The sequence below is a fragment of the Pipistrellus hanaki genome, assembly GCF_964339955.1.
Source record: "Pipistrellus hanaki genome assembly, chromosome: 5".
NCBI lineage: Eukaryota > Metazoa > Chordata > Mammalia > Chiroptera > Vespertilionidae > Pipistrellus > Pipistrellus hanaki.
In genome coordinates, this window is record NC_140507.1 from 16,602,142 (window position 1) to 16,627,697 (window position 25,556).

General features: G+C 39.5%; 2 protein-coding genes across 5 annotated transcripts in view; one reads left to right on the forward strand and one right to left on the reverse strand.

The window, feature by feature from the left end:
- On the reverse strand, positions 1–20,467 carry MFAP3 (microfibril associated protein 3). Of its 3 annotated transcripts, XM_084885459.1 has the most exons (4): positions 20,426–20,467; positions 20,220–20,303; positions 10,207–10,668; positions 1–6,980 (listed from the first exon to the last, which is right to left on the reverse strand). In XM_084885459.1, exons 3-4 carry the CDS (start codon positions 10,499–10,501, stop codon positions 6,187–6,189), a joined length of 1,089 nt encoding a protein of 362 aa, XP_084741585.1. In that variant the 5' UTR covers positions 10,502–10,668; positions 20,220–20,303; positions 20,426–20,467; the 3' UTR covers positions 1–6,186. The 3 variants fall into 3 exon arrangements, with proteins under 3 accessions (XP_084741585.1, XP_084741586.1, XP_084741584.1); XM_084885460.1 differs by lacking the exon at positions 20,220–20,303; XM_084885458.1 differs by lacking the exon at positions 20,426–20,467 and having other exon boundaries at positions 20,220–20,406.
- FAM114A2 (family with sequence similarity 114 member A2) overlaps positions 20,452–25,556 on the forward strand; it is a 23,212-nt gene continuing 18,107 nt past the window's right edge. Inside the window, exons 1-2 of one of the 2 annotated variants that reach the window (XM_084885456.1) lie at positions 20,452–20,557; positions 24,979–25,307. In XM_084885456.1, the coding sequence (XP_084741582.1) occupies positions 24,993–25,307 (315 nt within the window). In that variant the 5' untranslated portion in view covers positions 20,452–20,557; positions 24,979–24,992. The remainder of the gene's footprint in view (positions 20,558–24,978; positions 25,308–25,556) is intronic. The other variant, XM_084885457.1, reaches the window with a different exon arrangement.

Here is a 25,556-nt window from a genome sequence, read left to right on the forward strand (position 1 = left end):
GAGGACTTTAGGAGAAAACAAATATTATTTGAATGACCAAACTTTCTTCCCTAAATATGTAAATTCTCCTCTTCCAAATTGGGTACTTCTAGGATTTCTTCCAAGAAATGCTTTTCTGGAGCCAGACAAAAAGAGCTTTGAAATGTATATTTTTTTGAAATGTATTGATTTCAGAGAAGGGAGAGGGAGAAACAGAAACATCAGTGATGGCAGAGAATCATCGATTGGCTGCCTCCTGCACTCTCCATTCTGGGGATTAAGCCCACAATCTGGGTCTGTGAACCCCTGGTTTATAGGTCCATGCTCAACTACTAAGCCACACCAGCCAGGCTCTTTTTTTTATTTTAAACTTATCTTTATTATTGAAAGTATTACAGATGTTGCCCTTCTGCCCCATTGACACCAGCCATACAGGCCTATTTCTTCTCTTTCTCCAAAAGTCCAACTTTGGTCTCCTCTAAGAACTTTGTCATTGTGTGTTTTGGCAGGTAGACAGTCAATATTAATGAATAAAAAGGCTAAGGTAAAACAATTATGCCTAAGCAGAACCCCATAACTTATATCTGCTATTTGAGCCACATGTATTGGAGACAATATAAGTGATGGCTTGAAGATTTATTGCTTCTGACTTTCACTTTGTTCATGCAAGTATCTTTAAGGACAATGGTTTGCAATTTTATCCACTACACACACTCATCTCTCCAGGCTTTCTTACAGCTGTAGCAGGTAACCATGCAATCCAGTTCTGGCAGCTGAGCAGCAGGAGTCTGCTGAGATTTCAGGAAAACTATTGCCTTCTTGTTAAAACTCAACCGTTATATGTCTTTTGTCCTTTGACCTTCTACCCTTCTCCCTGCCTGGAACACAGACATGTCTTTGGAGATGAAGTTATCCTGTGTAGCAGGTGCTGCAGGTGCTCTGCCCATAAACTGTTGATACTCACCATTCCTGTATTCACCAAAGGCTTCCTACCAAAAGCTCCTGTGTCTTTGTATCTGAAAGGTTTTGGAAGTTACAGGATCATGCTTAGCTGGCAAGTTGTAGATTGGAAGTGCCAGAGTCAGTGACCCTGGGAGCAGACCTCAATACAAATGGGAATCCTATCCTATATAATAGATAATATGCAAATTGACTGTCACACCTTGCACAAGATGGCTGCCCCTATCTGGTCACAAGATGGCTGCCACAAGATGGCCGGTAGGGGAGGACAGTTGTGGTCGATCAGGCTAGCAGGTGAGGGCAGTTAGGGGCTACCAGGCCAGCAGGGGAGGGCAGTTGGGGGTGATCGGGCTGGCAGGGGAACAGTTAGGCATTGATCAGACTGGCAGGAAGGCAAGTGGTTGGGATCATGAGATACATTCACTGGCGGCAGACAGAGCTCCCTGAGGTCCTGGGTAGAAATGAACATCAACTACACATAGCAGTAACCCACTCCTTAAGGCATCCTGTACTGGCTTTCTCCTTTTCTGTCTCATTTCCCCACTCCCCCATCTGCCTGGGCTCACTTTCCAGATAAACTACTTGCACATTAATTCTTCTCTCAGGGACTGTTGGAATTTAAGTCATCTTGTGACCATGCAGATGAAAGCCAGTTACTAAGAATGAAGAAAAATCTAGAAGGAGCCTGCGTTCTGAGACTTGAGCCCCCCTATACTGGCCTTGTTATATATTCCTCTGGACTTTTTATTGGAGAAAAACAAACCTCTTATTTGAGTAATCTACTACAATTGAGTTTCTACAGCATGCAGTCAAATGCACTTATAACTGAGAGGGATCTGGAGAAATTTTGGGTTGAGTACATATGCAACCAGTTTTCAGCTGGACATGACTGCTAGCAGAGCTGACACTGATGACTGATCCTACACTGTGTGGCATGGTACAGTTAGCACCCTGTTTTGTTGCTGTATTTGATCTTCACATTAATTTGTGAGATAGGTGTTATCAATCCCATTTTACTAAAGTCCAGAGGCCAAGTCCTGTGGTGGCTAGTGAAATCAAAACTCCAAAGCAGTGAACTTTTACCGCAGAGAGATATGGGCTGGGTTTTCAGTCTAAGGAGTCTGTGGCATTTAAGTAATGAGTCACAGCTCAATTGCCTTTGCTTGTCTTCGGAGATGCTGTGCTTTCCAATCATCATCCTTTACTCCTAATTGGGCTACAGTTGCTTGCTTCTAACAGAGCTACCCCTTTCAACAGCCAAATCTCATCACAAACTTTATGAACCAGTCCTATGTAGGTCTGTGTCAAGGTCTGGCCTTTTCCAGGAATGCCTTACTTCAGAATGGGAAACTGCTGCATTTGGGCCCAGTGGGATGGTCTGCTAACTGTGTCCTCGTGGTAAATGTGGACAGGACACCCACATAAGAATCAAAGCACGAAAATATAAATGCTTAGCAAATATTTGTAAAATCACAATGGGTAGCCACGGTGGCATCCAACTTGAATCCAAACTCACTCCTGCTTAAATTAATATCATTAGCATCAAATTCCAAGACACATAAAAATGAATATATATGCTACAGAAGATTTCAGACAAATAAAATGTAATACATTAAACATTTAATATTTTACATTCAAGGATGACTTTTTCTTAAAAAAGGACAAAATTATAATGTAAATATTCAATGAAATGGTGACCATTTAAACATCATCTGAATCATCTATATGTATAAAAGCCCAAACGACCATTATGACTGAACGACCGACAGGTCACTATGATGCGCATTGAGCACCAGGGGACAGATGCTCAATGCAGAAGCTGCTCCCTGGTGGTCAGTGCTCTCCCACAGCCAACCTCCTGTGGCCAGCCAACCTCCCACAGTCCCTCTTCTCAGTCAGCCAGCCAACCTCCTATGGTTCCTCCCCCCGCCAGCCAGCCCTGATTGCTGGCCAGGCTGAGGGACCCCACCCGTGCACAAATTCACGCATCAGACCTCTAGTATAAGGTGACCAGACGTCCTGATTTTAATTTGTCCCGCATTCCACGGCATTTTAAAAAAGTCCTGATTTTTGGAAAGAATCTTTTAAATCTTTTGGACTTTTTAAAAACGCTGCGGGACCCAGGACAAACTGTTAAAAATCGGGACTGTCCAGACAAAAGCGGACGTCTGGTTACCTTACTCTAGTACCAAATAATACTCATTTACTTTTATGGACTGTGTTAAAAACTGACAAGTTTATGTAGAAGGCTGAGCATTTTCAACTTTACTGGCCTAGATTAGAAGAGTTTGTGTTCTCTTACTGGTGATTTGGGAAACAAAATACACTTGTGTTGTAACTGCTGGTGTGTGGAGACAAGGTTGGCTGGACTCTGGAAAACGGGCATGCCATGCTCCCATGCCACTCTGGGAAACAGGAGACAAAGACTGATCTACGGTGAGACCATATGCAGGACATGGAGAGTACTGTACCAAGGGCTTCATGGAGGCTGGAGAACTGAAGGGAAAGCAGTGTGCTTTGACTTTAAAGATGCCTGTCTGTCTGGTTTCAGCTGATAAGAATGCTTACATGTCTATTTTTAGAGAATTTATTTCGCAGAACCACTATTTCATAAAGACAATAAGGTTCATTATATGTGACAAAATTTATAAATGAGATAAATATTTCAAATACATTTTATTGAGTAGAGGCATTTTCACAAACTATAAAATCCAATGAGGCAAAAGGATAATTACATCAGTTATTATCAAAAGACTTTTAGAGTATAGTTTAAGTTCAAAAGGTTAAAGATTTTACAAGAAGATAACATGAGACTATTAATTATATATGGAATCTTTTGATTAGATACAGAAAATATCAATAAGTGTGATTTCCTTTCTCTTGAAAACTAGCTTTAAAAATATTAACTCTGATTAAATTTTGACCTAATTTAATTTCTTATCAATGACACTTGGAATATTCAAAGTAAACTAGTTACTTTGGCCACCAACTTAAGTTACCATTATGCTTCTAAAATAATTTATCCAGGATACACTGGAGTAGCCTGTACTTAATTATTTTATAATATTGTCTAAACTTATAGGGTTTTTCCTCTCTCAATATTTTCAATATTTTTACAAAGTCCTGTTTTCCATAGCCTTGATCATTAAATATCTACCTTCGGGCTCCAAAGACTCATGTCCATTATGGGAACATGAGGGGTAAATTCATTCTCTTTAATGTGACAAGCTACATTCTAAGAAATGCCCCCAGAGATGCTATTTTGGACAGAACTGGGGTACTATCTGAAGATCTGAGAAATGTTCAGGGGACAGATCTCAAACAAGGGACTTTAAAAAGTTTTAATTTTTCAAGAGAAACATTCCAGGAAGGGAAAAGTGTTCTATAACCTAGGGCATGTTCAAGAGCCCCTGTTCTCATAGCCAAATGTATGGAAGCAGTCTTAAAAGAAATACAGGTCGATGAGCCAAGGCAAGCTTTGGCTAAATGACTGGTAGCTTTTGTTTGGTTCTGAAGGTTTCCATGGAAACAGTCAGAGAGACAGAGAGGGTGTATTATCATATTCATCCCTAATGCCATCTGATACAACTGTACATGGATTCATTCGTGCCTTCCCAGAGCAGAGGTATTATTTCTGATAAGCCCGAACAAAGGTAAGCATGGGTTCTATCTGGTCACACTTGGGATTTCCTATCTTTCTCCATTTGAAACCTTAAATTAAAATCCAGATAAAACCTCCTCTGAACATTTCCCTCAGGACCCGCTAGTTCAATAATGCTTCAATTATCAGAAGCCAAATGAAGAAAACGTGAAGTACCAATGCCAAGTTCTTAAAATTATGTGACATCAAGCTTCTTAAAGCAAGTAAATTATTCTAAAGAGTATTTACAATCCATTATGTCAGATCTCAGCCAGGCAAGAAATAGTGCCTTAAGTGTTTATTACACACAGTTGAATCAGGTGGCATCACCCATAATTTTTCTTTCTTTATATCTTGATTACTTGTATGTATGTGTATATACATCTATCTATATATGCATATCTATTTAATATATTTAATATAGTAACATACATCACACACCATAATCTTATCTCATTTCAGGTTAGTACATCCCAGAGAGGCTACAAAAGGGGCTCTCGCTCAATTCTTTATCTGAAGTATACAAAAATAAAAACCTCAACAACAATAAAATATAAACAAAACAAACAAGGTAAGGAGGCAAGCATGCGACTGTTAGCACCATATTTAAGATCACAGAGAGCAAGAGGGTTGACAGAGATTTGAAGAGGAATCCAGCTCTGGGAATGGGATCCCAAACACAGAACCCTCTTGTCGAGTCCAGTACTTTAAAAAGGAAAAGCCTGAGAAATTCTCTTAACAGAAGTGTCAAAATCCATGATTTACCAGAGACATTTGACATTGCTTCTTATTCTAAAAGCACTGAAGACGATATTCCTTAGAAACAAATGGCTCACTTTTAGAAATCAATTGAGAAATCACTGCCAGTTCAATGATACCTCAGTACGTTAAAAAGACATGATATATCCCCCCAAAGGACCAATTTACTCATGGAAAGTAGTTTACTAAGGAGCAGTTAGCTCCCTGATATCTGTGTAACAATTCAGACCTGAGCTACACTGAAAAGATTTGACCTAGCACATGCAATTGCATACTCCACAACGCAAAATGTCCAAAAAACACTCATACCTTTGTGCACTATAGCACTGATGTAGAAATCTAACCTATAGAATAAAGTCTCAACTTGGTCCTTTTCACAAAAAGGGACTAAAAGTCCAGAGATGGGCTTATTTAGAGATGTGCTAGAGATTTCAGTGGCTTAAAGTGATGGGTAAGAAGTTATAAGGCTAGAAGCACATTATTTAATGCAAATCCCTCATTTTATTGGTAGGAAAACTGAGGCCTCAAGATATAAGTCAGCCCTAACCACTGGAAGAACTGTGACCAGAAGAGAAGCCACGGAACTCTTATTGTGGTACTTTCCCCATCACTTTTACCTCTCAGGTTCCTTTACATCGTAATGTCTATCAGCTACTCAAGATTGAGGAAAATGAGAAATATCAGACAGGAAAAATGCTGCATTTTTACAAAGATTTTGGCAATACTGTATATTCTGATATGCTTAATTTGAACAACGGGGAAACCCCAGTCATCTAATGGTAAAAACGTTATGTCCTGCATGAAACAGGTTTCCTATCCTGAGAGCAGTTTTTGTAGGTACTGGGAGCTCACAGCTGGCAGTTTTCATATGGCCCATCTTTGTAGTTAGAGTAGGCCTCTACAGATCTCATATCGTCAGGTGGGTTAAAATGACAGCTGTCTTGAGAATCTGTACCAATACTTTTGGTTTCTGACTGAAGGTGAACAGAAACCTGAACTGCTATTTCTTGGCCTGGTTCATTCAGAGAACCATCATCTGAATCTCCTCCTGGTGAATTACTCCGTCCCATCTCTGGGTTAATGACATAGATGGCACCTTGAGCGTGCAAGGCAGGTCTCTCTTTAATTCTTTCTCCCAAGTCATCAGGGTCATCCATTCGCACAGCCTCAAACATCTCCTCAACAAATGCCCGGCAGTTTAGAATGAGGGGTGGAAGAGGGATGCTTCGTGCCAGTTCTTCTATGTAACGAGCAAACTCCATGGTCTTAAACTGTGTGACTTTGGCGAGCTCCAGAGTCTTAGCCGAGGTGATGATGGGGATGCGTTTTGCAATCTCAAAGGCCTTCTGAAGTTTCTCAGCCCCTTCGGTTCTGAAGAATTCATTGATAGCCTTTTCGGTCTTACGAAGATGGCTGCTCATCATGCAGAGCCGTGTGACATTCAAGATGAGAGTGATCGTAAAGGCAATCAGACAAACAATCATGTAGTAGACACTCATGTCTCCCGAGGTGAAGATAACACGCAGGGTGACAGAGTAGGAGGCACGAATCGGAGATGTGACGAAACATGTATAGAGCCCACGGTCATCAAAGGCTACGTTGGTGATATTCAGGAAGCTATCAGAAACCAACCATTTTCCACCTGATAACCCAACAGAAATAAAAACATTACAGCATAAAGAATATTACCACTAAATATGCCAACGGGGTTATCAATATTCCTTTTCTTCATGAGAATATTTTAACTCAACTCATCTATTAGGTTCTGCTATTTGTTTAAATCAGTAAGAAAGGGCAGACTGTTATGTCCAGGGTTAGAATTTAAATAGCCTAGAACTTAAAAGGGAATAAAGATCTTTCTTGCAGACAGTAAAGACTATCATAGCTACCTTTTCACTGCTAAACGTTATAAGCCTTTCAGGGAGACAGGTCTATATAATACTACATGACTAATCTTTAAAAAATGTTTATATGTATACAGGTATACCTTGGAGATATTGCAGGTTCTGTTCCAGACTACCTAAATAAAGCGAGTGTTGAAATAAAGAGAATCTAATTATTTTGCTGGTGGTCTTGCTTTACTTTGTAAAAAAAAAAAAAGCAACATATGTGAAGCACAATAAAGCAAAGTACAATGAAACGAGGTGTGCCTGTATGTGACCTACATCACAATTTCTACCTATACATTTTCAAGAATATGCCTCAGAAATATAAAACAATGGTCATTTCTGGATGATGGCTTATGAATAATTTTGATTTTCTTCTTTTAATTTAACTGTGCTTATTTTCGATAATAAATAGACAATTTAATGAATTTGTTCAATTACTAACTGGCTAATGTGACATGCCTTCCACAAGTGAATGTTTTGTTAGAAAAGATTTGTTGATTATATCTTGACTTTCTGGCAAAAGTAACTGAAGCACAAGCCAAAAGATATGTCTCACAAGTCAGGGTACATGAACAGCTTGAGGAGAATAAAGTTGCCTTTAAGATGCCTGAGCTTCTGTTTTCACCTAAAACATGTCACTTCTCTTCCATATATGAAGGTGTCTTCATTTAAGAAACACGTATACAGAAAAGCAAAGCATACTAACCACTCACCTTGATTCAATGTCCTTTAATAACTTGGCTCTGCCTGCACAATTCTCACATTTCCAATAAATTCTCAGCATACTCTGTCACTTTAATTGTGACAGTCATTCAAAGATGAGATCAATGGGCTAACCCTGACTGTAGGTGTGAGTCCCAGAGGAGGCTGGATGACTGCTTAACCACCAACAGAATCCTAATCTTCACGATCTCTTTAATCCCCAAGATTCTATGGTTCTGGATTATTTTAGTGGTACTTCAATTAATAAGCACTTTGGATTGTGCACATGTTTTTCACCATCAAAATTTATCTAAATTCTATAGTTATATTTAAGAACCATCACTTCACCAATATAAAAAGAGGAGGAAAGTCTGTAGCTATAAATACAGTCATTATTCCTCAAGCTTCTGTCTTCTAAACTTGGGCTATAAAAAGACTACCCCAGGAATCCAAGGTCTGATGAACTAGTAGTACATAGACTCCAATCATCAACTACTGAGCTATGACCACAATCTAAACTCTCTAGCTCATTTGCTAATAATAGCTCAAGACTTATGAACCTTACACCAGACTGGCATGCTCTTTAAACATCTCTCACTTGAGAGTCATAAAATTTAACAATTTTCTAGAAGTTGTTGAAAGTATCAATGATAGATGTCAGTTTAATGGTTCTCAAAGTAAAGGCAAAATAGGAAAAATAAAACTGCATTTCAATTGGCTGGTCTCAACTTAACCTAAGCTTTGTTTATGCAGTCAGTCAGTACTAATCACATTAATTAAATAATGCAAATCTCAGATGCATTTGGTCAGGATCCAACAGACCAAAAGAGGTGAGTCTAGGTCTGCGAGTACAAATGTGGAACCCGAATCATGTTCAAAATACACATTCTGGGCATCACTCTAGAGATTCTGATTAATAGACTTATTTTCTTAAGAAGTTAGTTGAAAATACTCTCTTTTAATAATTCAAACACTTCAGTTCCTTAGTGGCCAGTTACTCGTGTGTAGATGGTTATAATGTCTAGCATATATGTTAGAAGGAAACATCACTGTCTACTTTTCTGTTTCCTACTCTAATGTGAATAACCAAATACCTTTTATAGTCCAAGGGATTAGACCATCTTTCTAGCAAGAAAGATAAGGGGCCTTTTCTAAAAGTATACCTTCTGAGGATCCTGGATTTAACCTTTATCCCAGTGATTTTTCATGGTGATTTCTTTTTGAGGTGCTTTAACCCATATGATCTTCAAAAACATCTTCCTAACAGAAAACTAGTTCAGTAAATGGTATTCTGATTAAGATGTGTCTACAGGTCTACAAACAGCAAAATCAAATAATAACCTGTCAAAAGGTAGAGCTTGGTCACATTATTTGTGTGATTTTTAAGATGGAGACACAAAAATTACAAGAGAAACTTTCCTGTTTTCAAGTAAATTAAGTGTATAGAATAGAAAAAAAAAAGAAAAAAAAAAGAACTAGAGGGTATACAGAGCTCCTCCTCAATGCCCTTCTAATTATCAGAGGCACTTAAAAGTTTTATACAGATCTATAATCATTCAAAACCAACAATCTTGAATTTCCTCTAACATTTTTAGTAACTCATTTCTGAGCAATTTTTTAAAAAAATTATGACAAATTTACTTAAGTCTAGTCAAAATCCTTCTTGTTATATTCACACAGGGCCACCAAACTGTACTATCACACTACAGTCTAGGTCCGTGGTCAGCAAACTGCAGCTCTCGAGCCACATGCGGCTCTTTGGCCTCTTGAGTGTGGCTCTTCCACAAAATACCACGGCCTGGGTATTTTGAGGAAGTGGCGTTAGAAGAAGTTTAAAAAATTTGGCTCTCAAAAGAAATTTTAATTGTTATACTGTTGATATTTGGCTCTGTTGACTAATGAGTTTGCCGACCGTGGTCTAGGTGAATGGTCCCCCTGGACCCATGCAGTGCATGTGCTGCACAGCTGTATGCAGCAGCCCTGATGAAGCCCACCTTCAACAAAAAAGGAACTCAACTCACCAAGTGGAGTGAAATGAGCTCACAGTCATTATATGAACACCTTTTAAATTTATAACTATTCCTTATTTTTTTCTTCTTTTAGCTGAGTAATTATTCTTTTTTTCTTCTTTCTTTTTGTGATAGGTATAATACTCCAGGCCTTTCAAAAGTTTTCACTATTCACCCTGGTACCTTACCTTTGAGATTTCTTGTTGAATACGCTATAAAACCAAGAAGAAAGAAGTAACCTTGATTAATTATACCCTAGCATAGTTACCTCTGCCTCTGTCATCCAGTCGCTGTCCTTTTGAGTTGTACCAATGGACATCTTCATAGTGATTGATTGTGAGAAGACACTCGATTGAAACACTAGTTCCCTCTTTGGCTATGATAACATTATCACCTGAGTTGGAGCCTGCTGAGAGTTCAAAGCTTGGGAGAAATGACATATTGAAAGAACTATGATTTGCTCCCAGTGGGTCCATTTGGTTGAAGCCTCCATCTTCCAAAACAAAAGCAGCCGGCACAGTAACACTCACCACTAAAGTGAATAAACAACAATGTGGCTTCATGGGAAAAGGGGAGACAATCTTATTTAGATTTGGAGAACTGGAAAGCTTCTATGCTGTAATGAGAGTACAGCGATAATTTATTGCTTGGTATTGGAGTTTTCCAGAAAAGTAGTAGATCCAAATGTATTTTGAAGTCCTCAAGGTTAAACATGTGAGTGAAGACCAACCTAAAAGAAAACCAGATATAAAGTTTAACCAACAAAGATGCATAGTGGGATGAAACTCTATATTCTAGACTAAATGAATAGATGAAAACCTGGTAAGAATAACTGGTGCCAACATCTGGGAATGCAATAGAGAGAACACCATCTAAAAATCTCACATAGGGATAGTAGAAAGAGCATCAAATTGGGAAATGGTAGACCTAGATTCTGGTTCTAGTTTTGCTACCAACTAGCTGTCTGAGCTTGGTAAGTAGCTGGGCTTGTTTTCTTATCTGCAAATAAGGGACCAAATAAGACAATTTTTAAGGACTCTACTAGTTGTGAAATGTTACGGTTCTATTTCTGACAAATTCTATGCAATAGGGAACCAATGAAAGCTAAAATATTTAGCTTAATGGTCTTTCTTTCCAAATTGTACCATTACCATGTATTGTTATAATAATAATATAAATCAACTGGTATAATCATAACCATGGAACTCAAAATTTGAGTAGTTCAAGTACGTAGATATATTATAATATAAATAAAGCAGAGACAGTTGAAGTAGTTCTTTTGTTTTAATATTAGAAAGAAAATTGTACTACTGTATATACATAAATATACATATAATAACTTGGGAGGCTATAACACCCTTGGGTAAGAATGTTAGACAAAATAATTCCCTTTAACAGTTTCTTCAATATCAAGGGACAAAATACAGTACACATTTAACAGTTTGTAAGAACACCAAATTTCTAGCTCAAAGTCTGTAAAATTAGCTAAGGGAGAAATTGACATTTTAAATGACTAGTTGGCAGAAATGCAAATATAAACTACAGGGAAAGCTTACCAAACAAATTTGAAAGAAAAGTATAATATCACAAATAATAAGCAAAATGATAGCTCAGTCTAAGAGTGTGTGTGATTATGATCATTGTCCTGGTAATGTGATTCCTCTTTTAAATCACTGACTCCCAAAGAAAAATTTCAACTCTTATTTCTATAAAATATGAGATGAAACACCTAACTATTTTTTACAAGGGTCCAAAAGAATTAGTTTTGAAAATGACATTTTCTCTCCTTTTACACTTTCATGAAGGCTTCTTGACCATCTATAATAAAAGCATAATATGCTCAAACCGATTTGGCTCAGTGGATAGAGCATCGGTCTGCAGACTGAAAGGTCCCAGGTTCGATTCCGGTCAAGGGCATGTACATTGGTTGCGGGCACATCACCAGAGGGGGGATGTGCAGGAGGCAGCTGGCCAATGTTTCTCTCTCATCGATGTTTCTGGCTATCTATCTCTTTCCCTTTCTCTCTGTGAAAAATCAATAAAATATATTTAAAAAAAAAATAAAAAATAAAAATAAAAGCATAATATGCTAATTAGAGTGGACATTCTTCCAGACGAAGCTGGGGCTGAGAGGGAAGCCCGGGTCCTGGGTGCCTGCAGGCGGCCAGAGGAAAGCCTGGGTCCCAGGTGCCAGAAGCCGGTGCTGGCAGCTGCAGGAAGGCCTACTTTTACATGAATTTTGTGCATTGGGCCTCTAAGTATAACATAAAAAGCAATGGATCATTGTATTTTGCCAATAAACTCCTCAAAGCCTGAATTATGATACACTATAAATGTCATCTAATTTTCATTAGCCCTTGAAAGGATGGTTGAATAATGAAAATGACTCTGTATCTTTCTATATCTTTCAAATTTAAGAACACACTATTTAGAGTAAAACAAAAAACTTCAGACTTTGTTATAACAGATGGAACACATGTGTTTTTTTTTTCATTTCCTCCCCAAACCCAACTAAAATGACACTAAAGGAAACAAAGCACTTGGGTGCAGGTGTTCCCCACGACTTTGATGAGGTGTTCCTGTGGCTTCATCCAAGCCGGCATTTCCCAAATCTCAGGCATTCCTTCTTCTACCATAATTTTTATGCTATATCCGTTTACCAAGTTATTATTTATGCTTTTTCTTTAAACCAACTCATTATTTTACTTTCATACATTTATTTTAGAAGGAAAGTCTGTATCACATCTGTGGATAAAAGTAACTGTACACATAAACACCATAAAAACAAGGCAAGGTTATTAACTTGCAGAGATACTGCCATCTGCTGAAGGCTCCGAGCTAGAGGCTTGCTCTCTTTGTAGGGAAAACAAACAAAACAAATAACCCCCCATAACTTCACTTTATTCTGCATTTCTTATCTTGCCATTTCCTTCCTCCCCACCCTTGCCCACCACTGAGTTTAGAACCTATTTTAGACTAGAGATATGCATTTTTTCATGTATTCAATAGTACCTACTGTACTATAGACATGGTCTCTGCCTTCATGGAGCTCAGTCTGCTAGAGGACATAGACACTAACTAAATACACACAAAATATACTAAATGCTACCTAAGGGAAAAGATAGGGTGCTACAGGAGAATTAACCTCACTGCAGAAAGCCTGAGAAAGTGAGATGTACAACAGGTTCTGAGGAATAAACAGAATTCAAGAATGGAAGAGAAGTGTTCTAGGTAGAGGGGCAGGGACAGGGAAAAAGCAGATGGATCACTGGTTAGGCAGTATTCAGGAATAAGAGTTACAAGCTGTGGTAAGGAGAGGTGGTGGCCAAAGAGTGCTGGGTTGGATTCCTGATTCTAGAGGGGAGCCGTCTAGGCCAACAGCTAAGTTGGCAGTGGACTTGGGGAACTGGAGTGTGAGGCTGAAGTGAGTGAAGAAGATAATTGTTCAAGACGAAGAGGCCAAAGAACTGAGAGACTCAAGAGTAAGGTAAATCATCTGCAGGATGGTATGTACCTCCACAAAACAAGGCAGCTAGGGTAGAAGACACCGGGAATAGAAGAAATGGACTCTCTCCTAGCTCTTGAAATGCAGGAGCTCCTGGGTGATCAACATGCCCCCATGGGGGGGGGGGGGGGCCACGCAGTGTCCTGGCAGTTACTGTTGTGTGGAGTCCCTTCTTCATGCAGCCTCCCTGAGCCTCCTCTCAAAGCCTGGCTCTTCCTCCCACATGGATCCAGCGTATACCTGGATACAGAACGGCTCTTCCTGGACCCCTGTAACCCTCACCACTATACTGCTCTCCTGGCTCTAGCATATGCTGCTCTGTACCGCTAGGCTGTCCACCCCATCTCACCTATGAGCACTGTAAGCACAGAGACTATATTTTTTATTGCTATCCTTCATAACTAGTACATGCTCAATAACTATTTAGTGATGGAGATTAGTTTAAATTTGATAAAGTATGTGATGGATCTTCATAAATTCAAGAATATTATATAATAGATATTCAAACTGATATGAATTTACTAACTAGCACTTATTCTATTCTTTGACACAAAGAGACAATGCTAACAATCTTGAAAAACTTAAAGGCATAATGCCTAAAGGTGTTTCTTGAACCAACCCAAAGTCTTCATTTACTATCTTGTTCTAGAATAAAAGATTACCAAGTCCAGAGTTTTCAAATCAGGTTGAATATTACAATCATCTAGAGAACTTGTGAAAATATAGATTACTGGATCTCATCCCAGAATAAGAATCCCTTGGAACTTATGTTTTTAAATGAGCTCTTGAGTGATTCTGAGGCAGAGGGTCCATGGGCTGGCATCCAAAGACCACTAATATACATCCTTATTTCCTCTACAACAGCCCTGCCTAATTGTGCTCCAGACTGAACACTTCCAATATGAGACAACTATTCCTCACATTCCATTTGAATTACGATTTCCCTGAAATATCATGATTGCAGGCCTCTGATAAAGGCAGGGTAGCAGAGAAGTTCAAAGTACAGACCCTGGAGCCAGATTTCCTGGATTCCAATCCTGGCTCTAATTTTAACTAGCCTTGTAACTTTTGTTAATGACTTAACCTCTCTCTGCCTCAGTCCCCTTATCTTTAATATAGGGAAAATAATAGTATGTATTCTCATAGGACTATTGTGAGGTCTGCACGAGACAATATATATATATGTATACACACACACACACACACACTGCATATGTATATATGTAATAGAGTCTGGCAATAGTAATCACTGAATAAGCTCCAGTTATTATTACTGTTGATAGTCCTTTCAGATACTGTGCTAAAATCTATACCTTATCGCAAAAAACTATTAGTTAAGATAAAGAAAACACATTTTTACTCAGAATAACACCAACCGTTTAAAAAACTTGGGGGAGGGGAATTCCAGAATTCCATATGTAATTTCAATCTTTAATTTTAAATTTCACATATTTCTTTTTCTCACTGCAAATAAGTATTTCACAAAAATATGGATCAAACAGGCATTGTAAACTAACCTGGGACTCCAACCACAATATGCTAACATTGTTTTTAGGTGTCCTGAGTGTGTGGTAGAGAACCTTTGCAACAATCTACCTGGCCTATGTTTCCCTTTCTTGAATCCTGCCTTCTCACGCCCAGGAGGAAGCCAACGCACTGGCTGACTAATCTAATTAGAATCTGTTCTTGGAATTGAGACATCATGGGTCACGGCTATTTGAAGAAGAGACAGAGTATAGAGGGCTAAGGCAGCTAGGTTTGGACCACATACAAAGAGAAGCAGAGAGAAAGGACACTAGGGATGGAGAAGGGAAAGAGGTGGCAGAGAGGAGCAGAGAGGAGGAGAAAGAGAGACTCACACCCTCTGTTCTGGCTCCTGACACAGTTCTACTTCCTGGTTCCAATAAGACTGTTTATCTCTCCCCTAAAGAAACAAGCATCTTTATTCAACTTTATTCAAAATTAAAACCACAAAAATATAGACTGAATGTGCAAACAAGAAAAGAAAATGGAGAAATAGCTAGAAAGAGAAAAAAAAAGATTAAGTTCAGCCAAAGTGACTAAACTGTGCTATAGCTCCAGGAAGTCCTGGATCTGTACATTATTGATCTGTATCCTATCTCCTCCTTAGGTACTGGTATACACACAAACGGCCCATGCAGTCAAGATTTCAGGTTCTCTGTTCTGTATGGACATAGTCAATTGCCCCTACTAGAAGTTTAGAGAAACCTATAAGACAGGATCTACAAATACTATGAATACTCTTAAACTGCTCTTAGATTAAAGGTGGCAGAAATAATCTGGTACACTAATTTATGCCAGGAGTTAGTGCACAATATCCTTATGGTGTAGTCAATAAAGACAGGCTCATTCTGTGTACTTCATCCTCATACAATAGGCATCCTGAACACAAAGGACTTCTAGTGTGAGCTTCTAGAGACAGAATCCATTTGGAGATAAGAGGCTATTAAGGGAGAAAACACTGGCAAAGGTCTATGTTAATGGTAACAGAAGCAGACAAGAGAGTAAAGGAACAAATCAATCTTGGAATCAGGACTTATCTCCTCAAATTAAGTTTCCTTTTACTTAAGTCAGTGTGAATTGGTTTCTGCTACTTGCAACATAAACAACATTGACTAAAACTATTCTACTCATTCTGGATTGATTTTAAAACAGCTTAGCTAAATCAGGGGCTGCAAGGGATGCTCAGGTGAACTAGGATACTGTCCCAGGCCTTCAGGAATTTACAAACTAGCCTGGAGACAGAAATAGCTGAAAACACACACACACACACACACACACACACACACACACACACACTGTGAGATGTACTAAAGTATAATTGTGCTATGAATGTATGAATGCAAACACGAAAGAACTCCATGACTTTTAGAAATATAATTCACTTGTAAGTTTGGGACTTCCTATAATATCATGCCTGCATATTCTCAATGCAGCAGAGTAAGAGAAAGAATAAGAAGAAAGAGTTTAAAAAGGAAAAATCAGAGTGCCATCTTCCTATAAAAAGTGATAAATTATGCACGTGGATGAAGTTTTTTTTTTTTTTTTTTTTTTTTTTTTACACTACTTTGCTTGAATAAGAAAAACAGAAAAGTGTAAAACTCAAGTTTATTCCAATGTATTTTTCATGTTGTAGCTGTAGTAAAATGTAAGCTTTTCTAAGCTCATGAATAATCAGAAACGCAGATGACTTTATCCTTCAAAACCATTCTGAAAACTGATTACATCATTTTTTTAAAAAAGTGCCTAAACTGTCATCCCTAACAGATTGCCTTGTTGCTGTTCCTGCCAACTTCTATGAAATATTTGCATTCGGTTCCAACTCTCAACAGAAGTAAACAAGGAAGTAACGTGGCTCAATAGTAAGTTGGCTGAGGCAACTGCTGTTTGCAGAAGTAGTTCTGAGATAACTCAAAGGGAGGAAAACACTGATGCCCAGATGGTACTGGCTTTTGCTCCAAGTACACTGGGATATTAATGCTTCATTCTCCATAATGAAATGTGTTCTAGGCCGTATTTACAGCTCATTCACTCTTCCCTGCCCGCACTGTTACACTTGAAAAACGAAGAAGTCCCCTAAACCTTGGCACACAGATGGTCAAAGTGGTATTCTGAATTGGCAAAGAGGAGAAAAAGCCAATGAAGATCCAATTTTCTTAGCATATTGTTAGCGCTACTCTATCCTTTGCAAAGAACAAACATAAAACTATTTTGCTTATAGTGAAGCATTATTATAGTAATCTTTATCATAAAATGGTTAGTAATATTCAAAAAGAAATCACAATTTTGAGGGACATTTTCTAAAAAATAGCCCTTATGCTCCCAAGAGTATCTTGGAGCCATCACATACCTCCTAACTGGCATTTGGGCACTCAGGTCAAACTTCAACATATTTTTTGGCACATTGAGAAATATCTTTTGCATTTATTGGAGCTTTGTTTTAAACCCAGGATTAGTTATTATACTTATGACTCTTACCCTTTTTGCCAGCTGAAGCTACTGGATGCAAATGGCAAAAACACTGATGTAATAAGTTTGATTTATGATCTCTATTCATTTCTTTTCCTCTACAGTCTGACCACCCCCCGACTTCAGTATCTCAAACTCAGCATAACTAGAACAGAACTCCTCACTCTCACCCACAGATCTACCTCTTTAACGTATACATAGCTTGGATGATAGTTAAACAATACAATTCTCCCAGTTTTCCAAGATCAAAGTTATAGGATCATCATGACTTGGTGGTTAGGAACACTGGAGTTAAGGGTGCCTGATCCTATCCCTGGATTGAAGCTGTGTGTTTGAGAGGCCTTAATTTTCACGTCTATTGAATCAGGTTATCAACAGTAACCTCCTCATAGGGTAACTGTGAGCTACCCTATGAAGTGAACTAATGTGGGTACATTACACACTATTATTATTATTCCACCTCCTAGATGTTTTTCAATTAAGTCCTATGTCCCTAACCTAAATCATAGTCCTTTTACCTAAGTGGATACCACATTATACCAACTACTAGTGACCCGGTGCATGAAATTCATGCACTTTAAAAAGGAATTAATTAGAGGAAATAATTTAATATTGCTATTTGTCCTTTCTCTATAATAGAAGTGTCAGAGATAAAAGAAAATTAGTAAAATGTATACGAAAATCTTCCTCCTGTCAGAGTCTGGGGCGCACCATGGGACCCAGAGTCAAGTCCCCACCTACCCACATGTGCCTCAAAATCACGTGAGACTCAGATCTGGTCACCTCCCCTTCCCCCCCCCCCTCCCTTGCCGCCACCCCTCCTTCCCCCTTTGGGCTAGATCCAGATCCAGCCAGTCCCACCCTTGTCAAGTCCCAACAGGCAGGTGACATAGCCTCAGGTCCCTTGGCCAGGCTCCAGGACGGAAAGGGGGTGGGGGCAGGGCCTGAGGTCCCCCAGTCCAGACTGGGGCGGGCACGTGCCTTGAAGTCCCCCGTCAAGCCCAGCCAGGTGGGAGACACGGCCTGAGATCTCTGTCAAGCCCTGCTGGGTGGAGGGCATGGCCTGAGGTACCCTGTCAAGCCTCACCAGGCAGGGGGGCGCAGCCTCAGGTCCCCTGGCCCCTTGTTGGGGCGGGGGTTCGGTCTGAGGTCCCCCAGCCTGGTGCAGGGGTGGGGGGCAAGGCTTGAAACTATTTTTCATAGAAATATTATTAATATAAACATACAATGAGTTTGTAATTTTAAATAAATCAATAACTTTTTTGAAAGTTGTTTTGATATTAAAAATGGTAGATATTGATAGCTATAACCCACACAAACAAAAACTCTTTGACATTCTCAGTAAGTTTTAAAAGTATAAAGGGAGCCCAAGACCAAAAAGTTTGACAACTTTTTGCTATATTTACTACCAATAGCATTTTAAAAATTACGACAGTTAAGCTTAGATAAAGATCTGGAGAACAGCATTAGAGGCAGAAGAAATAGCAAGTGCAAAGCCTTCTTCTGGTGGGAGCAAACTTCGAAAGGTCCAGAAAAGGGGGGAAAAGGCCACTGAGACTGAAGCAGAAAAGAGGAAGATGCTGCCAGAGATGTAAACCGGCCAAATCTTGTAGGACAAGCATAGTTAATTCCCAAATTTTATGCATTTTCCATTACAACAGAAAAAGCAGAGAAATAACCTATTTTATGCTTATTCAGGTTAGTTTTTTTTTTTTTTTAAATAGGAACTTTTAACAAGCTCCCACATGATACTGATGCCTCTAAACTTAGAGAACCATCATGAAAAGCAAAAGAAACTAAAGGGTTTTAGGAAGTGATATATATGTCACCGGGAGATGCATCTTCCTGACCAGAGGTCAGTTGTAAACTTAAAAGTCATAAATTTGAGCACTTCATTTCTTTGCATAGAAGCCTTCAATTGTTTTCCAAATAAAAGGCAAAATGCTTGTCCTACAAGATTTAGCCGGTTTACATCTCTGGCAGCATCTTCCTCTTTTCTACTTCAGTCACAGTGGCCTTCTTTTCCCCTTTTCTGGACCTTTCGAAGTTTGCTCCCACCAGGAGGCTTTGCACTTGCTATTTCTTCTGCCTCTCATGCTGTTCTCCAGATCTTTATAAGCCTATTCCTCACCCCTGTCCGTAACGTTATCCTGTTTAATTTTCTTTAAAGCACTCACTACCCATTTAAAGAGGTGTGATTTTTAAATTTTTATTTAAAAATCTTTTCCAATTACAGTTTACCTTTGATATTATTTTGTATTAGTTTCGGGTGTACAGCATAGTGATTAGACCAGCGTTTTTCAACCGCTGTTGTGTGCCGCGAGATGTTGCCTGGTGTGCCGTAGGTGCAGACAAGACAAGAATTTTATAATTTTTCACTATTTTGTTTACTTAATATTTCATGATAAAGTAATTATAAAATACTTTCTTTGTGTTTATTTGATTCCTATTCAAGAGAATTACTTTATATATAGTCAATATAGGCACAGAGTTAAATTTTTTAACATTTTCTAATGGTGGTGTGCCTCGTGATTTTTTTCATGAAACAAGTGTGCCTTTGCCCAAAAAAGGTTGAAAAACACTGGATTAGACAACCACATACTTTACAAAGTGTGTGGTGTCCCCCAGTACCACCTGCCACCATCCCTAGTAAATATATGTTCCCTATGCTGTACTTTACAAGCCCAAGACTATTCTGTAACTACCAATCTTAATCCTTTATTCGCCCAACCCCTCAATGCCCCCTCCCCTTTCCTGTTTGGCTTCCACACTAAAATGTCAACTACCTGCGGGCAGGGCGTGTCCTGCCTGGCGTGTTGTTGTCCTTCCGCAAACGTAGGACTGCCGAGCTCCGGCAGCTCAGGCCACGCCTTCAAAACAAACCCGGCGGATACAGTCTACCCCAACCCTCAGGCTCGGACCCAAGCCTAGGTTACCCCAGCAGCGCCCCCTTCCCCCTTCCCGCAGCGACCCCCACCGCGATCTCACTTACCGGAGCGGCACCAAGTCTTTTTCCGGCCGGAACGGCTTGACCCGGAAGTGATCTCGGGAAGGCGAGCCTGCCTCCGGGCGGAAGGAGTACTTCCGGGGTAGTAGGAGCGGCTCGTCGGCAGCAGTGGCGGCGGTGAGGGTGGCCGCCGGCGGGGTGCGGGGTTTCCCGGGAGGAGGCTGGTCGGGTGCGGGGTCCCGGAGCCGGGCCGCGGGGCCCGGGTCGCTGGGGTCGGGGGAAGACGGTCTGCGGCGGGGGGGGGCGGCCACCTCGCGGCTGGACGCTGAGGCTGTGGGAGCGCTGTGGGCATTGAAGCGCTACGTTAGTGGGAGGAAGATTCGTCGTGGACGAATTCGTCAGCTTAGCGCTTGCGTTTACACTCATTCTCCCTTTTGGAGATCTTGTTTGTGGGAGGGAGTGAGAGCGCACGTCTGTCCATCTAGACAGCCTGTTCATAACGATTGCAGTGGTGTAAACAACCAGCAGCACGAGTACTAACAGCAAGATGTTACCCACGACCGGTCACGGGCCAGTCTCTGTTCCAAGCCCCTCGCACACACCGTGTCATTGAATCTCTATGGGACCTCTGGCCAGTAGGTATTTCCTCCCAGCCGCATTTACAGACGAGGAAACGGAGACACAGATCGGTGAACTCGCTTTCTCACAATCACTGCAGTACGGAGCTGGAAGCAAGTCGCTCCAACTCCAGAGCCCGTGCTCTTAGTTACTAAGCGAAACCTCCTTCCATTGTAGTAAATATGTGGCTGTTAGTTCTCCAAGATAGTGCGGAAAAGTACACACACACACACACACACACACACACATATATATATATGCTGTAAACATTTTTACTTTCAAAATATATAACTCAGCCATTTAGTTTTGCTTGTAATGCCCCAGTCCTTTGAGTCTTTTGTCCTCCAATTATGCAAATAGAACACTTACTACAGAATACTTGGAAAACTTAAAAAAACACAAACAGCCAGCACCACAAAAACTTCTCTTTCCACCTAGCTCAAATATCACTAAATCTTTGATATACAATAGAAAGAGTAGCGATAGCCAGTGTCTAGTATTTTAGAGTATGTCCTTCCAGTCTTTTGCAAAATTATATAGATTATGTAGTACATATGCTCTGTGTGGTATGTATACTATACATACTATACATAGAATGTTGTATTTGTAATATATATTACTGTTACTATGCATTGTAATTTGGAGAGAGCATAAGGAGAGTTAAAAGATAGTTTAAAAAGTACATATTCAACTACACAGAACATTAATTGAATTTTATGCAAGAACTGTGTAGTCATTCCATTTGACCCTTGGAGTAAGTGGGGCACAGAAATTGTATCCAGAGTTTGGTAACTAGTAGGTACTAAAGTGTTTGCAAATAAATGAATGATATTTCAAACTTGGTTTGTATGTCTATGGGTAGTTGTATCTAGATTTTTTTTTTCTAGGTGTTTTGGGAATGTATAATGTATGTATCTATAATAATAAAATCATAATATGCTAATTAGACCGGATGTCCTTCTGGAAGACCTTCTGGAGGAGACCAGGGCTGCGAGGGAAGCTGGGGTCCCTGGTGGTGGTGATGGGGGGGGGGGGGGGGAGGGAGCCGGTGCCCATAGCTGGGGGAAGGAAGGCCACTCTTGCATAAATTTCATGCATTGGGCCTCTAGTATAATGTATCTAGGCTCCATGGTGTTGTATAAATCTACCTTTCTACCCTATGCCTTCCCACCTTCTCCCTGCCATATTTACTACTGCATATTTCATACTGTCACACCTTGGGCCTTTGAGCTTTCCCATGTTTTGTTTCCATACCCTGAATTCTCTCATTGGCATCTTCATCCGTCAAAATGCTAAGTGCCCTTTAAGGCAGGTGTTGCAAGCTCAGATGTCTATAGGGGTTAATTAGGTCACATAAACAGTCAAATTAGTTGTGGAGAACTAGAGGGCAGGACCCCGTCTAAAATATTCCAGCAACTATTTGCTATAAACTAGTTATTACCAGGTCGAATGTGGGCCCAGTGTTGCAAGATCTTTCAATTTGACAAAGGAAGTTAGAAATCTATTTGTATACAAACTTTTAGTTTTAAATGTTAGCAATTAATATTAACAATTGTTTAAACATTGTGCAAGCCAAATAAAAACATTTGTAGGCTATATTTGGCAATCAAAAATCCCAGTTTGTGGCCAATATTCTATGTCTATTTCATATATTGTCCATGAGTGTTATTCTCTGTTTCTAGCAGACTTCATTCTCTCTGTTCTTTTAGTATAGTGCTCCTTAATATGCCTTAAAAAATTAAATATATATTTTTTTATTTCAGAGAGAGAAAGGGATAGAGAGAGAGAGAGAGATTGAGACATAAATGATGAGAGAAAATCATTGATTGGCTGCCTCTTGCACACCCCCTATTGGGGATCGAGCCCATGGTCTGGGCATGTGCTCTTGACAGGAATCAGACCCTTCAGTCCACAGGCCAGCGCTCTATCCATTGAGCCAAACGGGCTAGGGCCTTCCAAGATGTCTTAATTGTTAATATGTCTTTCTTTTCTAGTACATTAGGAACATTTTTATGGTCTGGATTGGGTCTGCATTTAGTATATATTGGTACAAAATCTGTGTTTGTATATATCTAAGGTCTCATTGTGTGTGTGTATATGTGTGTGTGTGTGTGTGTGTGTGTGTGTGTGTGTGTTTATATGTATGTATATATTGGATACATTTGTATCTTCCCTGGTGATATTTGGTTATCCTGTAAACTAGCAGCATCTGCTCCTTGTGAAAACACTAATATTTTGGTTTTAATTGTCTAAGAGCTATACTCCTGGAAGGAATTGAATTGGTTAACATTGCCATTCAGGAGTTAAGTCTGATGAAAATACTACCTGATAGCTTGGATTTCATAATTTCTCTGAAAATTCAGTAAAAGGAAAAGTTGATTAATTGGCCCTCATTGAAATGAAAAAGTTTTGCTTTTAAAGAGGATGAAGAGATAAGCTATAATTGGGTTAAAATATTTGCAGACCACATATCTGACAAAGGACTTGAATCTAGAATATAAAAGGAGCTCTCAAAACTCAACAGTAAAAGAAAAGAAATTCAAGTAGAAAGTGAGCAAAAAATACAAATAGGTATTTTACTGAAGAGGATATATAGATGGCAAATGAGCACATGAAAGATGTTTAATACCATTATTGATTAGAGCAGTGGTTGGCAAACTGGCTCACAAGCCACATGCAGCTCTTTGGCCCCTTGAGTGTGGCTCGGTGTTAGAACCACTTCAAAATAGACTCGCCCGGGCCCAAAACCAACTTCTGCACATGGGCCACAAAGTTTCAATCGCACTGTACGTGCGTGCCCACATGTGGTATTTTGTGGAAGAGCTACACTCAAGGGGCCAAAGAGCTGTATGTGGCTCGCGAGCCACAGTTTGCCGACCACTGGATTAGAGGAATGCAACTTAAAGTATCACACACCTAGCAGAATGGCTCAAATAAAAAATAATACCAAATTCTAGTAAGAGTGCAGAGAAACATGATCATTCATACATTCCTGGTGGGAATGCTATTTTGGAAAAGAGTATAACAGCCCTACCCGGTTTGGCTCAGTGGATAGAGCGTCGGCCTGTAGACTGAAAGGTCACAGGTTCGATTTCAGTCAAGGGCATGTACCTTGGTTGCAGGCACATCCCCAGTAGGAGGTGTGCGGGAGGCAGCTATTGATGTTTCTCATCGATGTTTCTAACTATCTCTCTTCCCCTCTGTAAAAAAATGAAAATATATATATGAAAAAAAGAGTATGACAGTTTCCTATAAAATTAAGTACCAATGGTTGTACTTTGGGACATTTATTCTAGAGAAATTAAAGCTTATGTTCCCATAAAAAGTTGCACATGACTGTTAATAGTTGTTTTATTTGTAATAGCCTCAAACTATAAACAACAGGTAAATGGTGAAACAATATTTCCTTACAAAGGAATATTACTTGGCTATAAAAAGGAGAAGCTATGGATGCACACAACAACTTGGATGAATCTTGAGGGTCTTAAGCTAGTGAAAAAAGTTGATCTCAAAAGCTTACATAGTCTGTGATTGTATTTAAATCCCATCTTGAAATGACAAAATTAGAGATGAACAGATCATTGGTGGCTATGAGATTGGAAGAGAATGGAATGTGGCCCAAAAAGAATAGCCCAAGTGATCCCTGTGATTGAACGTTTCTATATCCTGACTTGGTGATGGTCACAGAAATCTGTACATGTAATAACTTTTTATAGAACTAATTACACATGCACAAATGAAAGCATATAAAACTGGTGAGATCCGAATAAAGTCAGTTGATTGTTTCTATCAATATCCTGGTTGTGATATTATACTATAGTTAAACAATTGTTAACCATTGGGGGAAACTGAATGAGGTTTCTTTGTATTATTTCTTACTTGCATGTGAGTCTCTGATCTCGAAATAAAAGGTTGAAACAAATAGCTTATACCTGAAAAACCTATCTAATTAATTTGTTCTTGGGCTTTTATGTTACCAGGCAATGATCTAATCATGTCAGAAAAAGAAGATATTGAGACTCCAGTGATAACTGAAGCAACCCCCATCCCTGAAGATGAGAACTCCGAGCCAGCCAAGAATTCTGAGTCTGACGACCAAAGTATCAAGTCAGAGAGCAAAGCAACCGCCATCCCTGAAGATGAGAACTCGGAGCCAGCCAAGAATTCTGAATCTGACAACCAAAGTATCAAGTCAGAGAGCAAACCTGAACCTGTAGTTTCTACTCGGAAAAGACCAGAGTCCAAACCTTCCGGTGACCATGAGACTTCAGAAGTTCTTCCTATTCAGGCATCACAAGCTGTAGGCAAAGTAGAGTATCTGTTACAAATTGAGGTTAAAAAATGTAAGGGTTAAAAATAATTTAGAATCAATGCCAGTTCAGAATTGCACCTATTTCCGTTTATAAGCATAAAACATAATTTTCTCAGGTTTATAAATGCCTTTATGAGTAGTTGTCTTTGTGGGGTGGTGCTTACATGGAGGTTATGTTCATCTCTGTCAGTCAAACAATACATTTCTTTAGCCAAATAATGTGTATTCGTTTGCCCATACTTTTGG

Bases quoted from the DNA above. Each gene is read 5' to 3' on its own strand.
- MFAP3 (XM_084885460.1), bottom strand. From the start codon at position 10,501: ATGAAGCCACATTGTTGTTTATTCACTTTAGTGGTGAGTGTTACTGTG. The intron at 6,981-10,206 runs GTAACTATGCTA...TTGGGTTATCAG, and splicing joins ACTGGATGACAGAGGCAGAG to GTGGAAAATGGTTGGTTTCT.